The sequence below is a fragment of the Macrobrachium rosenbergii genome, chromosome 25 (genome assembly GCF_040412425.1).
Source record: "Macrobrachium rosenbergii isolate ZJJX-2024 chromosome 25, ASM4041242v1, whole genome shotgun sequence".
Classification (NCBI taxonomy): domain Eukaryota; kingdom Metazoa; phylum Arthropoda; class Malacostraca; order Decapoda; family Palaemonidae; genus Macrobrachium; species Macrobrachium rosenbergii.
The window spans coordinates 18,381,321-18,404,924 of record NC_089765.1 but is presented as its reverse complement, the minus strand read 5'-3'; the positions used below and the strand labels follow the sequence as shown (position 1 = coordinate 18,404,924).

Sequence of the window (23,604 nt, the reverse complement as noted above, 5' to 3'; positions counted from 1 at the left end):
TTGAGGAGGTTGGAATTTCTGTGAGAGAGAGAGAGAGAGAGAGAGAGAGAGAGAGAGAGAGAGAGAGAGAGAGAGAGAGAGAGAGAGAAATCACAACTAACCTGAGTGACGTCTTCTTCTCGTAGGCTTCCGGTAATCTAGAGCCCTAAAGTCCTCCTTGAGATATTCATACAAGGGATCCGAGTACGACCTTCGGTGGACGACTTCCTGCTTGGAAGTGGAGGAAGAAGCTGTGCTCTTCCTCGAGGGCCTGTCCACGCCTCCCCGAGGTTTAGAGTTATCTCGACTCGGGGGCGACCCCCTCCCCTTCTTGTGGGGCAGGGGATGACCCTCCTCCGGGTGCTGGGCACGAAGTTCTCGCGGGAATCGAGATCGAGAGTTCTGGCTCCTGCCCTCCGAAGGGGGCGAGATTACCGAGGCCCTCGGTGCCTTCCCGTTCGGAAACGGCGACAGATATTTCGACAAGGGGGACGAATAATGCCGCGTGCCCCCGTGCCCGTTCATTTGGTGGTACGTAAGGGATCCGTTGGTCTTGGGCATGCCACTGTGCTGGTAGACACTCTTGTCCAATGGGCTACCCACGTCCGTCGAGCCGTTGATGTCCGCGGCACGTGCCCTGTGGTGTCTCTTATGTCCCGCGGGGTATTCCGGAGGCTGCGACTGCCTCTGGTCCCCCGGGACATAACCGAAGAAGCTCTTGTCGTGGGAAAATCCGTTCGAATTTGGGTGCCTGTGGAGGAGGTGGTTCTCTTTCCCGCCGGTAGACCGAGTCGTTTGGTGAGCTTGGGAGCCTCCGTATTGCGGAGAACGCTCCCACTTCTGTTCTCCATTGTGGACGTCCTTCGCCGAGCGTTCCACCTTCTGCTCGCCATTACGGACATCTTTAGACGATTGTGCGGCTCTGTTTTGTATTTTACTCGAGAAGTGCTCCTGCAGGAGGTGCCTGATGTTCCTTTGGTTCCACTGCGTTTTGTCTGACTGGTGGCTGCTGCTGCTAGGCCTAGTAGCTCCCGTGCCGTTGGGGAAGGCGGCCGAGTCATGCTGTTTTGTACTGACGTTTTTGTACTCTGAATGTCTGAGTTTCTGCTTCTTGCTTATCACCGGGCTTAGGTTTCTGTTCCTGTGTAAATGCTGAAGGTAATTCTCGTAGTCTATCAAATGTTCGTGGAGTTTGTGCTTCGGAGTTCGCTGGAATTGAGAACCACCATTTTCTGTAGTACTTTGCATTTCTCGTTTTCTGTATTGGTTATAAAAGGGGTGACTTTCCAAAAACGATGGGTGGTGCTCTTTAGGATAACTAGCTGCTGACGTGACGACTTTTTGGGATTTTGAAGGGAGGGACGACGTCTGGGACTGCCCGCGGGCGAAGTGCGTCCTTCCAGGTGGATTTCTGCTGCTTCCTCCGGCGGCTCTCCTAAAAGACCTGTTGAAATGAGGGAGCCAGTTCGCCTCCCTGAAGGGGAATCGCGACCTCTGGGTGTGGGAGTTGTAGGAGGAGTCGGCCTCTCCGTCGCTGCTCACGGCCATCAGTTCGTCGCTGTCGTCGAGAGAACGCGACAAGGGCTTCGCACTCGAGGTGGTGGTCCTCGACCCTGAGGGCGCGCGATCGCCCTCGATGGGAGACGAAGCCCTCAGAGGGCGGTGGTTGTTCAAGTTCTTGAGCTCGTCCTTGAGATCGTAGAGTTCCCAAGGGTTGATGGGTTCCTTGTCTTCATCCTCGTCTTCCTCTTCCTCCAAGGAATAGGATCTGGAGAAGGAGGCCAGGAGGTCGGCCGGGTCGTCCTTGTGCCTGTAGGACACGGAGTAAATGACCTGGTCCTTCAGTTCACTCCATAGTCGCAGGAGTTCCAGGGGCGCTCCCATCCGGCAACGACGCGAACTGCAAGAAGAAGAACGATGTAAACAAACGGGAAAAAATAAAACGATAAAATATTGTGCAATGAACGGCAATTAAATAATGCAATGAAAGAGAACAAGGGGTAATAAAAAATATGAGAAAGATATAGAAAAAACAATGAATGGATAAACCTCAGAAATAAGTAAACTATGATGAAATAAGACAATAAAACGCATGCAGTGAAAGGGAACAAAATGATGCAATAAATCTCATAAAACATCATACACTGAAAGGAGACAGAAGTCGAGTAAAGGTAAACATGAAAAATGAACAAATTGATAACGCAATACAATGCGAAATACAATAATCCATGAACTTAAAACAACGAAATAAAATGAACCTCTGGAAATGGAAAATGAAAATAGAAAATTATGATTAATGTCAAAACATGACAGAGAAACAAAATGTCTAAACGAAGAAAAATACTTAAAGATAAAACAGTTAAAGAAATGAGACGAATAACACATGAAGTGTATTAACTATTATCCTTAAAATATAGGTTATAGCAATATACGATAAGACCAAGCAAAATGTGAATATATTGTAAATATGGGGAAAATACTTAGAAGAAAGGATTATAAGACCAAACTTAAGAAAGGTAACTAATTAACATAGCTATATTTAGCACCTGAAATTAAATATCTATAAAGATCAGTGACAATATATATATATATATATATATATATATATATATATATAACCAAAGGATTAAAAAGAAATAATGATTACACTGACAACCTCCTTTACTGCCTGCTTGAGGCCAAAATGAAAGCAAAGTACAGTACATTGTATGACCAGCAAACGCCGTACCCTGAGGCGCATCTAGCAGAAGTGATACGTGAGCGTAAACTATTAATATGAAATATAGATTCCGAGAATGTATTTATATATATATATATATATATATATATATATATATATATATATATATATATATATGCATATATATAATATATACAGATATATAGATGCATATATATATATATATATATATATATATATATATATATATATATAAAGAGAGAGAGAGAGAGAGAGAGAGAGAGAGAGAGAGAGAGAGAGAGAGAGAGAGAGAAAGTTAATGTAAAAACAATCAAAAGATACTAGAAATAATAAATACAGTTATAAAAAGATGACTAAGATCAAACGGACATGAAAATGTCTCTGATACAAAAGAAAACTTATTTGGGTAAAAAACAATAAACGAACAACGGAAAATAAAATAAAAAAAAACAGTTAAATTAATTAGGCTGCATTCTTTTAGAAGACATTCAACGAAAACCATTTCTTTGTTCTCTTTCATGTACATGAATATTCAAAGTTGTAAGGAATATTTACATACGTTTGTGTCTGTGCATCAAATTATTCATAACCCGCTTTTGACAACATGTATAGGCATAATGTATACACGTGAATACGAATACATTATATGGACACGTATTTACAAATGCACACAGAACATAAAAAAAAAATTTGTCTGCTTAATTTTGATAAGGGAAAAATAAATAGGAGGAATAAAAAGGAAAGCAAAATATATGAAAACAATTATTAATAATAATCTATAAATCAAATTTTCATGTTTTAAAAGACCCATACGAGACAAGAAAGAACAAAGAAGAAAAAAAAAAAAAAAAAAAAACTAACAGATAAACAAAGATAACTCAACACCAGGAACAACACCCAAATTCCCAAAACAACTTCTCTTTGTGGACGTACCCTAAATCAAAGACCCACCCCTCCCCCCCTCTTCCAATGCCCACCCCCATTACTTGAAAGCGTCTTTAAGCCCATCCGAAGGACCCAGGTGAAAGTTTCATCAATTGCCAGAAAGCCCTGAAGGATGATACAGCTACGCCCATGAAATTACATTCCGCTAAACAATGGGTGGGGGACGTGGGCGTAGGGGAGGGGAGGGGCTGAAAGTCATGGGAGGAGGGGAGGGTAGATTAGGGGATGGGTCATAGTTGCACTAGATTTCTAGCAAGAGAGAAATGGGGGCTTGCGTTGCTGCCCTTCTCTTCCTAAAATATACCATTTTCCTGGAGAAGTTTTTTCAACTTGGCATTCACCTTCTATGGGTGTGACCCATAGGGCCGTTTCTCTTACAAACAGCTCTATCAGTACCTGCAATTTCTCCTCACTATCACCACAATTTGTCCATCGATATTGCATCCAGATAAACAGTGTATCTGGAAGGGGGAAGGGCCAGCCATAATCGTATCACTTTCTGGCACAAAGACTAGGATGGGAGACGCCTGGTTGTTTACATAAGTCACTTTGCCACCCTTCCCCTACCCAGAACCCTACCCAATTCCACTACCCATTTCCCCAGTGCAATGGGCAAACGTGATGACGCGTCTCGGTTATGGGCGTGACCGATACGACACTTTCCAAAATTGCTCTGGGCATATTTTCGTCGGATGATCTGGATGGGATTCTCGCTGATCTTGGTGATAACTGGGGCATTGGGTATGCGATGAAAGAAAGAGTCTCTCTCTCTCTCTCTTGTCTACACAGATGTGGGAAAGTACTCGCTTGAAACGCGCTCACATACAAACACACACACACACACACACACACACACACACACACATATATATATATATATATATATATATATATATATATACACTGATGGTTAAATTACGATACGAAAAACAAATTTGAAAAGCCTATTTCATTTAGATATGGTAGAATTTTGGGGTAAAATTTCCTCAGAATATATATCCATGTAAATGAATATTAGAAAAAAAGAAAAGATTAACATAAAATTCATTCGTTAAAGTATACGATAAACACAAGTCAGCATAAATAATTAACACAAAACAGAAACATACATATTGAAAATAACACAGGCTACATCCTGTATTTGAAATATCTCTTTTCAGTAATATATACAGTAATTACAGTGGTAAGAACTCTCTCTCTCTCTCTCTCTCTCTCTCTCTCTCTCTCTCTCTCTCTCTCTCTCTCTCTCTCTCTCCTCTAGTTGTGACCTGGTTGTGAAGAATCTTCCAGCAGCCTTTGAGGTACAGTATTTCAGAAACTGACCTGATCGTAACTCATCTCGTTTCATAAGAAAAGTAACTTTTACTGAGCAGTTGCGCAGGCGTGGTCATCATTCAAATTTTTGTGTGTGTGTGTGTGTGTGTGTCTGAACTGATTTCATTGTTTTAAAATAATACTCAAATCTTAATATAAGATGAAGTATACTTATAAAAAATCTTTAATATCAAAAGACACAATTTCACAGAAATTGTGATGTTATTGTGTCTCTCTCTCTCTCTCTCTCTCTCTCTCTCTCTCTCTCTCTCAAATTGATACATTGCATCATATCTCTGACGTCTGACACCACAAATAATAATTCTTGTTTCCTAACCACAAAGTTCTGGTTGAAATCAGAGTACCTTGACTAAAAGAATTGTTGCGTGATATGGCTACATAAACAGAAAAGAAAGCTTACGGAAAATCGAGGTACTTAAACATACATACAAACACACAAATAAACACACACACACACACACACACACATATATATATATATATATGCAATACGACCTACGTTGGTACGCCTCTCTCATTCTACAATCATCCTTTACTTTTCTTTTTCAGTACCTGTACGAATCAGTTACTTCCCTTCTTCTGCCATTCCAACTAAGGTTCATCACTCTATTTTCCTAACTTTTCATTACCCTCAAAAACCTTAAATTAGATGACATTCAAATATTCAAATTCACCTTTTTCATACAAACACTTTCATCCTACTCTACGGCTTTTCCGCACTATCACCAATTACCACTGAGTCATCCATAAGTATCAGCTACCGTCACAGTTTATTCAAGATCCCTTTTTTTTTTTTTACTTCACAACTAAGCATCTACATCCACTGTTTCCCTGACTTCCCCTAGCAATGCTGCCCTGAAATGGAAGACTGCATTATCTGCAAAAATACAAAACTGAGAAAAATGGTAGATACTCCCTTGCCTTATTACTGATTTTGCAGATACTGAAAATGGGACCCCCTGAATACCCGTGGAAAGCATCGAAAAATCATTCTGAAACTGCGGTGAGTTGTGTATTTAGTGTTTCACGAGCCCAGTAGGTGGCATATCTCAATTTCGAAAATTTTGCAGATACTGCAGTTTCCCATATTAGGGCAGAATGTTTCCGTTAACCTTTTCAGCAGCCAAGAAGATATAATTCACCCTTTCTGAGACCAACCAAATCTAATCGTTCTCTTATCTCTATCTATTCTGCCCTAAAATGGAAAACTGCAGTATCTGCAAAATTTTCGAAACTGAGATATGCCACCTATTGGGCTCGTGAAACACAAAACACACAAGTTACTGCAGTTTCTGAATGATTCTTCAATGCTTTATTTAGGGGGTCCCGTTTGCAGTATCTGCAAGATTTTCGAAACTGAGATATGCCACCTTTTGGGCTCGTGAAACACAAAACACACAAGTTACTGCAGTTTCAGAATGATTCGTCAATGCTTTATTTAGGGGGTCTCATTTGCAGTATCTGCAAGATTTTCGAAACTGAGATATGCCACCTTTTGGGCTCGTGAAACACAAAACACACAAGTTACTGCAGTTTCAGAATGATTCGTCAATGCTTTATTTAGGGGTCCCATTTGGGTCTCAAGATTTTTGAAACTGAGATAGTATCTGAAACACAAAATCAGTACTGCAGTTTCAGAATGATTCGTCAATGCTTTATTTAGGGGTCTCATTTGCAGTATCTACAAGATTTTCGAAATTTTCTCTTTTTTGTATTTTGTTTCAGAATGAGTCAATACTTTATTTAGGGGTCCCATTTCTTCCATTTTAGGGCAGTGTTGTGTCACCTTTTGGGTTTAACACAAATCACAATTACTGCAGTTTCAGAATGATTCGTCAATGCTTTATTTAGGGGGGTCCCATTTGCAGTATCTGCAAGATTTTCGAAACTGAGATATGCCACCTTTTGGGCTCGTGAAACACAAAACACAAGTTACTAATTTCAGAATGATTCGTCAATGCTTTATTTAGGGGGTCTCATTTATATCTGCAAAATCAGTAGTAAGGCAAATCTACCATTTTCTCATTTTTGTATCTTTGCAGATAGCAGTCTTCCATTTTAGGGCAGTGTTGTGTCATAAGGTTTAATAAATCTACATATTCCATACAGAGCCTTTTTCTTTACTCTCAAACTCATTCATTAATTATTTCAGAGAAACACTAATTATAGCGACTGTTAACCTTAGAGAAATACGACCGAAAGCTACGAAATACTAGAGACGCCCCAGAGAGAGGGGCAAAGAATGTGGCAGGTGAAGGTAAAATGGCAACAAGGTAGTGTTGCCAATTAGCAACAAATTAACGTACGATGCTAAGATGCAACATAATGAAAACAATAAACACAAGCGCGCAGGGCGTTTCCACACTTTAGACAGACAGAGAGAGAGAGAGAGAGAGAGAGAGAGAGAGAGAGAGAGAGAGAGAGAGAATGCAATTTATGAATATGAAATTACAGTCCCATCCCTCAGTATAATTAATTAATGCTATAACTGTTCACTGAACCGGTATCGATAACCTTTGCTCAACAACTGAAAATAAAATGAACGACCTACGATGACTTTAGTTACTGTGACGCCAACCTAAGGTAAACCGATCAGTCACCTGCATCCTCATCCCAGAATAACTTAAAAGGAAGTCGGTAAATAAATGACTGTTTCTTTACAACCGTTGTCATGTTTTGGAATTCTCTTCAAGCCTCTGTTTTCCCCAGACTTTCCTCCCTTTATTAAGAGACAAATCTGCTATTCCTTCCTGGTTAAACCCCAACCTCCAACCTTCCTTTTCCCTTTTTTTTTTTATTTTCCTCGACTATGGAACACAAAACATGCAATACACTGGGAGAGTTCCCGTGACCTTGAGACCTTTACTTAAAAAATAATATTCAATTCTCAAACACTACCAATTCCTCTTCAAAAAATATTTATTACTTGAATATACGATAGTTCTACAACAGATCAAACGCGATAAGTTACGAATAAATTAAAGGAATTTGATTAGCGGGTATGGCACACGGAGATATGCACTAATGAACTTGTTAGGTTAGGTCAGGGGTCAAAGGTGAGTTTTCACACCATGCGTAGCAACAGGGGACTTACGGGTTTTAAAGGGGAATGACCCTATAAATATTATCTAAACAAACACACAAACACACACACACACGCATATATATATATATATATATATATATATATATATATATATATATATATATATATATATATATGTAATTATAAATTATATATGGTCACGTGGTCCACTGGTTATCAACCCCGCCATAAGAGTGCGAGTCCTGGGTTCGATCCCAAAGAAAGCCAGCGCGATTTACACACGTTCCATGAAATCATATTGTGCATCTGTTAACTTTAGCGTTGATTTCCATATCAGGTAGTTGGTAGACTGTGGCAGTTTGCAAGGCTAACATCTACACTTCCCATCAAAGGGAAAAAAGTATATGTATATACATGTGTGTGTGTGTGTGTGTGTGTATCTATATGTATATATAATATATATATATATATATATTTACATACTTATACATATATGCATATGCTCTATATACATATACATATATACATATATACATATATATATATATATATATATATATATATATGTGTATATATATATATATATATATATATATATATATATATATATATATATATATATATATATATATATATATATATATATCACTGACGAGCAGACACAAACGCAATGGGACCCGGGGACTCTCCTTGTTGCAAACTGTGACTCGAATGACGAAAGACGGGTTTCTCGTTTTTATGGGCTGCTTGCCCAAAATGGGTCCTGGATGGGGCTCGCCGAGTGATTTAATTAAAAGCGGGTTTGACATCATTAGCCCCAAAGATCTGCCAACAAGAGAGAGAGAGAGAGAGAGAGAGAGAGAGAGAGAGAGAGAGAGAGAGATTAAATTCACTGTTGGAACGAAAGTAGGGTGTAAGCTGAAATATTTTGAGAGAGAGAGAGAGAGAGAGAGAGAGAGAGAGAGAGAGAGAGAGAGAGAGAGAGAGAGAGAGAGAATATATTCACTGTTGGAACGAAAGTATGATGTAAGGGGAAATATTTTGAGAGAGAGAGAGAGAGAGAGAGAGAGAGAGAGAGAGAGAGAGAGAGAGAGAGAGAGAGAGAGAGAGAGAGAGTAAATTCACTTCTGGAACCAAAGCAGGGTGTGTAAGCAGAAATATTTTGAGAGAGAGAGAGAGAGAGAGGGAGAGAGAGAGAGAGAGAGAGAGAGAGAGAGAGAGAGAGAAGGAAGAGAGGGTGGGGTAGGTTACATGAAGGTGACACTATATAGCAAGAAAAGATGACCACTCCGTCACTATTATTATACTAGTACCATCACCACTACAATAGCAACTACCTCCACTATTACTTCCATCAAAAAGACTATCTTAAACGTCATTTCAGAGGTACTGACATGCCAAGCTGCCCAAACATTAGTGCGTACAACTCACTTCTTTAAGGATAAGCAATTTGTCTAACTAATAGCAACTCTCTCATGAGGAGACATCTCTACTAGAGAACTAATACAACTACTCCCCGTAGTGCCGTCAGTGCACCTCATGTGGTGCACTGTAGGCATTACTTAAGGTTCTCTGCAGCGTCTCTTCGGGCCCTGGCTGCAACCCCTCTCGTTCCTTTTACTGTACCTCCTTTCATATTCTCTTTCCTACATCATGCTCTCCACCCTCCCCTAACAACTGATTCATAGTGCAACTGCTTTGAGGTTTTCCTCCTGTTACACCTTTCAGACCGTTTACTGTCAATTCCATTTCAGCGCTGAATGACCTCACAGATCCCAGTGCTTGGCCTGCTATTTCTCTATTTGTTTATGGTTCTCCAAATCGGATTTTGTTTTGTAAGCTAACTCATGTATATTAGCTGCATCAAATAAAATCAAGTAAAATATAAATACATCGAAAATGTTTATCAATAATATTTTGTCAAATAAAATCAAATAAAAGATTAAAACAACAATAAAACGATGTTTATCAGTTTTGTCAAATAAAATCAAATAAAAGATAGATATACAAAAACGGATTTTGACCAATCTTTTAAAATAAAACAAATAAAAGATTAAAACAACAAAAAAGGATTTTGACCAAACTTTTAAAATAAAAACAAATAAATGATTAAAACAACAAAAAAGATGTTTATCAATTTTTCAAATAAAATCAAATAAAAGATTAAAGCAACGAAAAAAAGGAAATATAAATAAATCGTAATGCATAAATATGAATACATAGATATTATGAATACATAAATTCCAAAAATAAGAATTAATATTATAAATATTATAAATATATAAAAAAAAAAAATAAAAAGGATGAATATTTACCCCCTAGCGGTGAAGTCTCGAGCAGCAGGGGCAGGGGATCGCCGGTGTCCCTGACGCAGGCGGCGACGTCCCTGAAGGTGGTGATAGGGGTTAGGGGCACCCAAGACACTGTCCCGTCCTCGCCTACTACACCCAGGATTTCCTGAAGAGGGAGATGATGAATGTTGTGAGTTTCTCCATCCTACAATATACACGTAATTTGTTAATGATACTGCAACCTCATATATGTATATATATATATATATATATATATATATATATATATATATATATATATATATATATATATATATATATATATATATATATACACATTTACAATATATACATATTGAATTTTTAACAGTTTCAATGACATATATCTTCTTAATTTCCTCTCACTAGCTGGAGAAGGTTTAGAGAGACAAATTGAATTTTTAAATGTTTATGACTTATCTTCTTAATTTCCTCTCACTATGGAGAAGGTTTAGACAAATAGATATATAAAGTTTATATTATATATATATATATATATATATATATATATATATATACACACATATATAATGATGACTCTGTCGGTAAGGGCTTTCAAACAAAGACTTAAAGAAAGAAAGAAAGAAAGAAAGAAAGAAAGAAAAACACCTCTCGTATTAATAAAATGCAATAACTGACAAAAAAGACAAAAAGCTGCTTATTTTTATCCAGACACTGACAAGACAGCCGAACAGGAACGGCAAATCTGGTGCGAAACTGCAACACAAAACTCCGACCAGTCGATTTTTGATACATCGCGATCATGCAACCTTCAGTTCGTGGCTTCTGGCCTGAAATCTGAGCTTTGTATGTGGATGCCATGCCCCCACACCCCTTTTGCCCCCTCCCTAATACCCTCAACTCCCTCCCCACCTCCTACTCACTCCTTTCCACCGCCCCCACCCCCTCAACTCCAATGCATGCATACAGGCACGCACGCGAGATTCTTGATTTGCACGATAAAAATCTATGGATGATGTAATCGATTGAGTTAGTTGGACAACTTTATCTCTCTCTCTCTCTCTCTCTCTGCACAATAAAAATCTATGGATGATTTAATTGATTACAATAAAAATTAGGAAATTTAATTGATTAGGTGTTCTCTCTTAGGTAAATTTATATTCTCTCTCAAAAAAAAAAAAAAAAAAAAAACTATTAAAGGGAAAAATCTTTCTAAATGAGTCATCAATCGTTTATTAGCTAATCCAATATGTAATCTCACACAAGAAATTGCCTGGACAACTAAGTCAGTAATTAATACAATATGAAAATAAAAAAATAATGATTTATTATTTTTAAAAAACAAATTGACGTTAATTTCACGAAAAATTAACCAACCTCCTGATCGTCACCAAATCTCAAATTCCTTGCAACGAGGAAAATATAAAAAAACAATAAGCAATAAACATGGACCTTAATCATTACTGATAAACAAGATGTGAAGACTGGTAACACGAATAAGTAAAAGTGAATAAATCTTATAATTACTTTTAAACAAGGTATAATGAAAATACCGAAAGATAAAGAAATATCGGAGAGCATTTCCAATACGGGAGTTCAGATAGAATATACTGTGCTAATCCTTATTCATACTGCACCAAAGCTTTGGAACAGACTGATTCAGTCTTGGTAAAGACAGCGTCTGCGAACAAAGTCACTGACTTCAACAGAAATCAATATTGCCCTAAAATGAAAAACTGCAGTATCTGCAAAATTTTCGAAATTGAGATATGCCAGCTACTGGGCTCGTGAAACACCAATACACAAACTACTGCAGTTTCAGAATGATTCTTCAGTTCTTTATCTAGGGGGTCACATTTGCAGTACCTGAAAATCAGTAGTAAGGCAAGGGGAAACTGCGGTACCTATCATTTTTCTCAGTTTTGATTTCTGCAGATACTGCAGTCTTCCATTTTAGGGCAGAATAGAAATCAGTAGAGATCAATAACATCCACGCAAATCATTCTCCTCCTCTTCTTCTTCTTCTTCGGAACGTCACTGACCACTGTTGTTCAAAAGCCGTGTTTACTCATCGAGGGGGAGACCGCATTCTTCGGTTCGTCTCAAGGAAACTGGATTCGCAAAATATGCGACTCATGGATGAAGTGGCTCTTCCAGACTCTCTGCTACATAGCTGGCGATGATGGTTTCCAGTCTCTGGAAACTCAGCGAGGAGAGAGAGAGAGAGAGAGAGAGAGAGAGAGAGAGAGAGAGAGAGAGAGAGAGAGAGAGAGAGAGAGAAAGCATGAATATATTGGCGTCTACTGACCAATGCATGATGGACTATAAATCTTTATATAGTATAGGTATATATATATATATATATATATATATATATATATATATATATATATATATATATATATATATATATATATATATATATATATATATATATACATACATACATACATAGAGAGAGAGAGAGAGAGAGAGAGAGATGGGGCATGAATATATTGCATGATGGAACAGAAATCTTTATACAAGGATATATACATTTTTATGTATATATATATATATATATATATATATATATATATATATATATATATATATATATATATATATGTGTGTGTGTGTGTGTGTGTGTGTGTGTGTGTGTGTGTATACAGAGAGAGAGAGAGAGAGAGAGAGAGAGAGAGAGAGAGAGAGAGAGAGAGAGAGAGAGAGAGCATAACCACGAGGAACTGAACCAACTTTCCTCGAGGTCAAATACTTTTATAATCTACATCAAGTTGCCATTCCCGTGATGGAAGCCACACATATATATATACATATATATACATATATATGTATATAGACAGATAGATAAACAGATAGACAGATAGACAGGCAGACAGCGTCCGTCGTCAGAACCGTGCGAAAACAAAATGCTCTGTTGTCTCTTGTCTCCTCGAAGCCTCTTCAATAAAACGTCGAGAGACCAATAAGTTAAAAATCCTCATTTGCATAAGGAGCAAAACTTCGATAATTGCAAATTTACAGAGCTTTTCAAAATTCGCCAATTCACCGGAGAATCGCATTGTTAGTTTACGTAAAAATGCCGACAGTAAGTTCTCTTCATGTGTCTTACACTCGAGACCACACAGACAAAAGTACAAAAGTACACACACACACACACACACACACACACACACACACACACACATATATATATATATATATATATATATATATATATATATATATATAATGAATAAATATATACAGTATAATATATATACATATATATATATATATAAATATATATATATATATATATATATATATATATATATATATATATATATATATATATATATATATATATATATATATATATACGCACGCTGGTCCCATTCACTGTACACACAAACATGCAATGAAATTTCTATTTAGATGTCCAGACGTACGGTCGTTGGATTTCTACACAAACACACACATACACACATACACAATACACTCACACGAATACATACGCACAAAGACAACATCTCCCTACGCATACAAACACGACGACGCATATACATTCAGCATAACATTTCTCACAGGAATACTTGCTTGATACAAACATGCATACATCTACACACACACACACAAAGTGAAAACAGACATGGAGACTGGCTCAGTGCAGTGTTGATGACAGAAAATAAGATAAAGCGGAAATAAAAGCAGTTGCAGAATGTAGAGGAGGAATGGAAAGATGAGAACTAGACACTGGAACTCTCTTCCTTCTTCCGTTGTCCCTGACTTATATATCCTTAAAGAAGTGGGTCCTATTGTTTCCTTTGCAGTCTTTTTTTCCCCCCGTTCTTTCGTTCTTTAATTTTTTAACTCTTTCTTTCCTTCTTAAAATGGGGGTCGCGTTAACCTCTGTATTTAAAAAAAAATGAGAGATATGAAATGATAAAATAACAAGATTTCCACTCATAGAAAACAATGAGAAAGATGAAAAGATAATTTTACTAACAATAAGGCAAAAAATCCTTCCAATAACGGAAGACAGTTATGAGATAGACTATAAAATTTAGGCCGAAGGTCAAGCGCTGGGACCTAGAGGTCATTCAGCTCTGAAAGGAAAACTGAGAGTAAGAGGTTTGAAAGGTGTAACAGGAGGAAAACGTCGCAGTCGCACTGTTAAACATTGCTAGAAGAGGGTGAAAAGTAAGATGGAAGAATGAGAATATAAACGGAGGTACAGTAAAAGGAATGAAAGGGGATGCAGCTATAGCAAAGAACCTTAAGTAATGCCTACAGTGCACCGCGTGAGGTGCACTGACGGCGCTACCCCTATATGGGGGAAGACATTTATGAATTGTTGAGTATGGCCTCAATTCAACTGGCGTAAATTCTGGACAGGTCAACGAATCGAAAGAAAAATACTGGGAATTGTGGGAATTCCGTTCCACTTGGAATGCGTTCACACGGACCATTACCACATTCTGGGCATTTTCGGAATAAGAATGCCACATTTACATGCTCCAAAAAAGACGATTCTGGATATCGCGTTCTCTCTCTCTCTCTCTCTCTCTCTCTCTCTCTCTCTCTCTCTCTCTCTCTCTCTTTCCTTTCTCTATCTGAATATTTTCATTTTCCTTCTCTCTCTCTTTTCTAGATCTCTGATCTCTTTCTCTCTCTTTTCCTTCTTTCACGTTTTATAGATATCTGAATATTTCTGTCATTTTCTGCTCTCTCTCTCTCTCTCTCTCTCTCTCTCTCTCTCTCTCTCTCTCTCTCGGCCCTGATATACTGGTAACTATCGATATTCTATATATGTCAGTCACCTCTCTCTCTCTCTCTCTCACTTGGCCGTGATATACTGGTAACTATCTATATTCTATATATGTCAATCACCTCTCTCTCTCTCTCTCGGCTGTGATATACTGGTAACTATCTATATTCTATATATATGTCAATCACCTCTCTCTCTCTCTCTCTCTCTCTCTCTCTCTCGGCTGTGATATACTGGTGAATACTATGTATATTCTATATATGTCAATCACCTCTCTCTCTCTCTCTCTATCTCTCTCTCTCTCTCTCTCTCTCTCTCTCTCTCTCTCTCTCTCTCATATGCTACATCTTTCAAGATCTGGTTCCATATATTTAAAGTCTACTTCTGTTGAAAAGAGAAACTCATCTTGAAGATATTTAGGTAAAAAAAAAAAACAGGTAAAAAACACAAGAGACAATGATACAGAAAATAATCTAAATATTTGAGTATTTTGAAAAACTTAACATTGTAGTTTTAAATAACACAATTATATCGGGATCCTTGAGTTCTGAACAAATACTTATAGTGTAAAAGTACACGATCATTGTGATAAACAAATAAGTAATAATGTGTATGCATAATATACATACATACATACATATATGTGTATATATATGTATATTATATATTATATGTATATATAAAATATATGTATATACACACATATATATATATATGTATATATACATACATACATACACACATGCATACATATACATATTCTATACATATATACAGCTAGCCAGACAAATATAGACGAGGAAAGGTGGGGTGGCATGGGGCAAAGTCCCAGCAGACTATATATGCAATGGACATGCCCCGCCCCTCGGGTTGGCATGAACGCTGGCATGCATGCATAATGCTGACCGTGCAATCGGCGCCCGTCGAGTACTGCACAGGGCAAAAAAAAAAAAAAAAAAAAAAAAAGAAAACTCTCCTTCCAAAAACATTTACGACTATATGAGTTATTGCTTCTCTTACTGAGGGGAGAAGAGAGGAATATATTTTTTATTACTGTTTTTTTTTTTTTTTCAAATGAATGTTCCCTTGAAAGTTTTTTTTTTTTTTTATTTTAGTGTCTGAAATAAAGCGCTAAATAATATCACATTGTGTAGAGAAGGACCTATTGTTTTTATTTTGCCTTTTTTTTAATTAATATTTTCCTATTTATTTTACCCATTTTCATCTCTATTTTCGTTTTTGTTTTGCGATTTTTCATCAATAGTCATTTTTATTTTGCTATTTTCATTACTAGTTCGGTCTTGTTTGGTTATTTTTCAGCAATAGTTTTTTTTTTTTGCTGTTTTTCATCAATAGTTTTCTTTTTATTTCATTTATTATTCATCCGAAAATGTGCAAGAAACCTTAGGAATCTGATGTGAGCAATGATGGCAACAAACATATTATTATTATTATTATTATTATTATTATTATTATTATTATTATTATTATTATTATTATTATTATTATTATTTTTTTTTAAGGGAGAAGACCTCTTTTAAACAAGTTCTGTTAAAGGAATGGAATAATAATAATAATAATAATAATAATAATAATAATAATAATAATAATAATAATTATTATTATTATTATTATTATTATTATTATTATTATTATTATTATTATTATTATTCTTCAAAATGCGTCAACACTCCAATGGGACGAGTCTAACAAAGAAGCTTCCTCGGAACGCGATGCCCAACTGTGTAAAAAATGTAAAACTAGCAACAAGAATGGACAAATAACAAATAAAGGCAATCAACAAACAGAAATATACTCGTAAATAAGCAAAAAAAACTCATTTAGAATAACTAAACTGACGAAGAATTCCGTGTAATAAAAGATTTGCGGTCACTCTTCAACTTCCGCGTACATTTATGTAGTGTTTTGAAAGGATTATACATGTTTTAAAATGATGATTCTTATAAGACTTACATTCTCCGTAATCTTAACTAGTAAATAATTATGCTTATGTAACTTTTTTATTCTGCAAAATATGTTTGGTTCAATCAGTTTGTTTTTTTGAGTGTGCTTGGACGTTTGTGTGTGTGTGTGTGTGTGTGTGTGTAAATCAGTATTTTCATTATCTTCAATATATTTCTATTTATTGACCAGATTTTTTAAAAACTGTCTTGAAATGTCTGCAAATGTTCTGCTGAACGTGCCTTCACTCTTTCCATAATTCATATAATGTCACCCAATTCATATTTGTTAGAAATCCAAAAGCCGATGACTTCTGGGTTTTTAGTTGTCTGAAAAGAAAGCTATTGTGCCGGCTTTGCTGTCCGTCCGCACTTTTTTCTGTCTGCACTTCTACCTGTCCGCCCTCAGATCTTAAAAACCACTGGGGCTAGAGGGCTGCAATTTTCTATGTTTATCATCCACCCTCCAATCATTAAACATACCAAATTGCAGCCCTCTAGCCACAGTATTTTTTTAAAATTCTATTTAAGGTTAAAGTTAGCCACAATCGTGCGTCTGGCGACGATACAGACCAGGCCTTCACTGGGTCGTGGTTAAAGTTTCAGGGGCGGCGGCTCATACATCATTATACCGTGACTACCGAAAGATAGATCTATTTTCGGTGGCCTTGATTATACGCTGTACAGAGAGCTCGATTGCCCCGAATAAATTTCGGCGCATTTTTTACTTGTTTCCTATTGTTTCCGGGTCTGCGCTAGATTTGGGACTGATGTAGACCGATAGGTTGGTCTTAGTACTTGAATAAATAAAATATGAAGTAAAACCGGACTTCCAAAATACCAAACAACAACGACCCGTTATTATAGCTTATATCACCATCATCCAATACCATCCGTTATTCTATCTGTAATTATCGGCATCTGCTGTACTTAAGTGAAACGGACATTATTAAAAGCTTTCTAATTAGGCATAATTAGTCTCAGGTAAATTACCATCGAAGATGAATTCGTTCCACAAACAGCAATCAAAGAGGAAGTCTCAATGAGATCACCAGGTCATGTTTTGCATAACGATTTAACAAAACAAAAGATGAACCGGATAGAATCGTGACATAAAATATTTGTCATAAGTATCAAGGCATTCTTAATACCACAAATATAGAATCAAACGTCTCTAATACCCATCCCATAAAATCATGGCGGATTCTTAGATTTCTCTCACAGAACCTAGACAACAAATGTCTATTGCAAAGACTCCAGAGATGCTTCACATCTCCAGCATAGAATCAAAGCAGAGAATCAAAGTAGAAACTCCAGACCTCAAGCATAGAATCAAAGTAAAAACTCAAAACATCAGGCATAGAATCAAAGTAGAAACTCCAAACCTCAAGCATAGAATCAAAGTAGAAACTCCAAACCCCAGGCATAGAATCAAAGTAGAAACTCAAAACCTCAAGCATAGAATCAAAGTAGAAACTCCAAACCTCAGGCATTAGAATCAAAGTAGAAACTCCAAACCTCAAGCAGAGAATCAAAGTGGAAACTCCAAACCCCAGGCATAGAATCAAAGTAGAAACTCCAAACCTCAGGCCTAGAATCAAAGTAGAAACTCAAAACCTCAAGCATAGAATCAAAGTAGAAACTCAAAATCTCAAGCATTAAATCAAAGTAGAAACTCCAAACCTCAAGCATAGAATCAAAGTAGAAACTCAAAACCTCAAGCATAGAATCAAAGTAGAAACTCAAAACATCAGGCATAGAATCAAAGTAGAAACTCAAAACCTCAGGTATAGAATCAAAGTAGAAACTCCAAACATCAGGCATAGAATCAAAGTAGAAACTCCAAACCTCAGGCCTAGAATCAAAGTAGAAACTCAAAACCTCAAGCATAGAATCAAAGTAGAAACTCAAAATCTCAAGCATTAAATCAAAGTAGAAACTCCAAACATCAGGCATAGAATCAAAGTAGAAACTCAAAACCTCAGGTATAGAATCAAAGTAGAAACTCAAAACCTCAGGCATAGAATCAAAGTAGAAACTCAAAACCTCAGGCATAGAATCAAAGTAGAAACTCAAAACCTCAGGCATAGAATCAAAGTAGAAACTCAAAATCAGGCATAGAATCAAGAAACTCAAAACCTCATTAAATCAAAGTAGAAACTCCAAACCTCAAGAATCAAATAGAATCAAAGAATAGAAACTCCAAACCTCAAACATAGAATCAAAGCAGAAACTCCAAACATCAGGCATAGAATCAAAGTAGAAACTCCAAAACTCAGGCATAGAATCAAAGTAGAAACTCAAAACCTCAAACTAGAAACTTCAGGCATAGATTCAAAGCAGAAACTCCAAACCTCAGGTACAGAATCAAAGTAGAAACTCCATAGAATCAAAGTAGAAACTCAAAACATCAGGCATAGAATCAAAGTAGAAACTCCAAACCTCAAGAAACTCAAAATCAAACAGAATCAAAGTAGAAACTCAAAACCTCAAACACAGAATCAAAGCAGAAACTCAAAACCTCAGGCATAGAATCAAAGTAGAAACTCAAAACCTCAAGCATAGAATCAAAGTAGAAACTCAAAACCTCAAACACAGAATCAAAGTAGAAACTCCAAACCTCAGGCATAGAATCAAAGTAGAAACTCCAAACATCAGGCATAGAATCAAAGTAGAAACTCAAAACCTCAAGCACAGAATCAAAGTAGAAACTCAAAACCTCAAACACAGAATCAAAGCAGAAACTCCAAACCTCAGGCATAGAGTCAAAGTAGAAACTCCAAACCTCAGGCATAGAATCAAAGTAGAAACTCCAAACATCAGGCATAGAATCAAAGTAGAAACTCAAAACTCCAAACATCAAGCATAGAATCAAATAGAATCAAACAAGTAGAAACTCAAAACCTCAGGCATAGAATCAAAGTCAAAGGAAACTCCAAACATCAAGCATAGAATCAAAGCAGAAACTCCAAACCTCAGGCATGGAGTCAAAGTAGAAACTCCAAACCTCAGGCATAGAATCAAAGTAGAAACTCAAAACCTCAGGCATAGAATCAAAGTAGAAACTCAAAACCTCAGGCATAGAATCGAAGCAGAAACTCAAAACCTCAGGCACAGAATCAAAGTAGAAACTCAAAATCTCAAGCATTAAATCAAAGCAGAAACTCCCAACTCTGGCACAGAATCAAAGTAGAAACTCAAAACTCCAGGCATAGAATCAAAGCAGAAACTCAAAACCCCAGGCAAAGAATCAAAGCAGAAACTCAAAACCTCAAGCATACAATCAAAGCAAATTCTCAGTTTCACTGCTATAAATTCAAGACAAGTTCTTAAAATCTCTTGCAAAGTAGCGAGGAACAATCTGATAACCATTTTCGCAGAATCAACACCGATTTTTATTAAACTTCATTGAGAATCACGGCAGATTCTTAACATTTCTCATAACAGAACAGAGACAAATCACTATATCTCTCACAAGAAACAAACAGAATCTTAAAAGCATATTCTTCATATCTTTGATAACTGCTTTGGAGCAGTTATCATTCGAAGCTTTCTTGATACGAGAGAGAGAGAGAGAGAGAGAGAGAGAGAGAGAGAGAGAGAGAGAGAGAGAGAGAGAGCAACAGTAAATGGCTTTGTTGTGAGATCTGACATAGTATCATACAAACATGCACCCAGTTATAAATCATAATTACCGATAATTGCACAACAATAATTACAGCTCGGATACAACTCGAGAGAGAGAGAGAGAGAGAGAGAGAGAGAGAGAGAGAGAGAGAGAGAGAGAGAGAGAAAGACACTTTTAGTATCCCTCATTAAAGTGGTTTTGTCGAATATGAACAGTATAATATTCCTCATAAAATATATAAATAACAAAGCTAAGACAATCCCATAGTTACCGCTCTTAATCCTCCCTTTTATCCCAAAAGTTCGCTCGCTCGCTCTCTCTCTCTCTCTCTCTCTCTCTCTCTCTCTCTCTCTCTCTCTCTCCCTAACCTTCTCCAGCGCAAGCAAAAGTGAGAGCGACAAAACACCGAGCCTTCTGCGTCTTGGACGGAGGCCAGGACGGAGACGAAGCAAGCAAGCAAGCAAGAAGAAGAGCTGCCTTGGCAATCCAGAAAGCAACTTTTATTTATCGTATCTTGACAAATTCCTCTTCTTCTCGAGATACACAGAGAGAGAGAGAGAGAGAGAGAGAGAGAGAGAGAGAGAGAGAGAGAGAGAGAGAGAGAGAGAGAGAAAGAGAAAGAGAAAGAGAGAGAGAGAGAGAGAGAGCGAGAAAACTCACTGGACAATCTTCGTAACAGCCGTCCCTTTTGTAAAGAAAATTTTATCTGTTAATTAAACCTGCAAAGACCAGTGTTGGCTCAACACCCATAACAGAATGACTCAAGCATATCTGCTCGTCTATGTTCCTTCCCTTGTGTAACCAGTCTCTCTCTCTCTCTCTCTCTCTCTCTCTCTCTCTCTCTCTCGAACATCATCAAGCCTCCCTCCCTTACCGACCGTCTGCTGGGGCACAAGGACGAAGAATAAGCAGAAAAACGAGTAAAGCAGGGTAAGAAGGATAAAGTAAAGATTGGGGAACAGGATGAAAAGGAGCTGGAGGATTACTTGAGATAGTCCGAGATAAGAGATGCTTTACCCACAATTCCCAAAAGGCTTTTAATGTTCAACTTTTAAAATACACCTTCTTCTTCTTCCCCAAAATACCTCTCGAGACGTTTTAGGTGTTGAAGAATATTTTCGTGTACTTCCCAAAAACATGAAGGGGTTATAGACACCTTAATATACTTTTTAATATACTTCCAGAGTTTAAAGACACCGTCCTACACTTCTCATATACTTTGTGTATTTGACGACACCTCTCTATACTTCTCAGGGTGTACCTACAGAGAAACTGAAGAATCTAACTTAGAAATAAACATGAAGAAAAATGAATAAAGATATATAACCTGAGCTATGAGAGGCAGACGGAATGATGGATAAAAACAGGAAAATGGACAAATATAAACTAAAATGCTGATGAAAAGATGTAGAAAAATAAACAGTGGCACAGCTGTGTTAAACACACAAGCACAAAAAATTTTTAAATGTTTTCAGCAAAGGATAAAACAGAATCTAAGGTAAAAAATATTCAAGAAATACACACAAAAAGGGACTTAAAACAACTTGAATCCAAAGGAATTTGCACCGAAGACACAAACCAAATAAACGACATAACATCATTATTAACGGAAAAGTTAAAAAAATATATGTAAAATAAAAACTTTAGATAAGAGACAAGATACAATAAAATTATCAGTTTAAAATACAAAGAAACGAGATTTAAATACTAAACTGATATATCTTCAAAAATTCGGTAAATACAACACAAGGTCTAGCCAGCACGGCAAATGCAATCGCTCAGAGACTGATTTGAAGGACGCTAAATATAGTCTCTCTCTCTCTCTCTCTCTCTCTCTCTCTCTCTCTCTCTCTCTCTCTCTCTCTCTCTCTCTCTTCCTGTTTTGATGGAAGGGATGGGAGGAGGGAACCATTACCAGATGAAAAGCTGGAAAACCAAGCGATAAATCTTGGCCTAATATAGCAAAATTCACCTTCACAATGAAAAGACATCCAACCAACCCTGTTAAAAATACGAAGGTGACAAAAACACCACCTTGAGGGACTCCAAATACATTCTCTCTCTCTCTCTCTCTCTCTCTCTCTCTTCTTGTGTTTTTTAATAAAGGTGGTAGGGATACGGGGAGGGGGGGTATCAAGGCTTTTTGGCACCGTGCTGCTATGCAAATACTTGTGAGCAGCAATCCTTGACCGCCCCTCGTGTGTTTGATCTTGCAGTCTCGTCTGCCACCATTGGGAAGCTGAGTTTGACAGTGACTGTAACTTTCTTCAGAAGAAACCTGTATGTTTTTTTTTATAATACTTGTGAAAATTCGGAAGGTATTTGCTCTGGAAAAGTTATGTTTCACTTGTATTGTTTTATGCAATAGTGTATATATATATATATATATATATATATATATATATATATATATTGTATATATAACATATATATACATACATATATTATATACATAAGTATACATATATAACAATATATATAAATGCACATACATAAGTTGTTTGCTATATATATATAGATATATAAATGTATATATACATATATAAATATACATAAGTACAATGTTGCTTAAAAAATATAAGAAACCTAAATTTACCGGAGCAATACCGTTAGATTTTTCTCAAGTATCATATATACAAGTAAAACCTTTGCTCGTATGATAGATATCAATTTTTCCTGCTGGGGAGAGAGAGAGAGAGAGAGAGAGAGAGAGAGAGAGAGAGAGAGAGAGAGGATGTGTAAATAATTGCAAAATAACCTTGATGATCATCCACTTACAAATCTCTTAGGCCTTGACGTAGGTGAGTACCAGGGAGATTAAAAGAAAATCTGCTCATCTCGCGTTTAATATTTTCTGAACTGAGAGAGAGAGAGAGAGAGAGAGAGAGAGAGAGAGAGAGAGAGAGAGAGAGAGAGAGAGAGAGAGAGAGAGAGGCTATGTTGTCAGTGGCAACAACCTGTTGAAATA

At 36.9% G+C, this 23,604-nt stretch overlaps 1 protein-coding gene across 1 annotated transcript in view; it reads right to left on the bottom strand.

Annotated features, from left to right (window-relative positions):
* LOC136852187 (uncharacterized) overlaps positions 1 to 23,604 on the bottom strand; it is a 169,357-nt gene that overhangs the window by 82,250 nt on the left and 63,503 nt on the right. Inside the window, 3 exon segments of the mRNA XM_067126633.1 lie at positions 102 to 1,850; positions 1,853 to 1,879; positions 10,322 to 10,463. Of these exon segments, the coding sequence (XP_066982734.1) occupies positions 102 to 1,850; positions 1,853 to 1,879; positions 10,322 to 10,463 (1,918 nt within the window).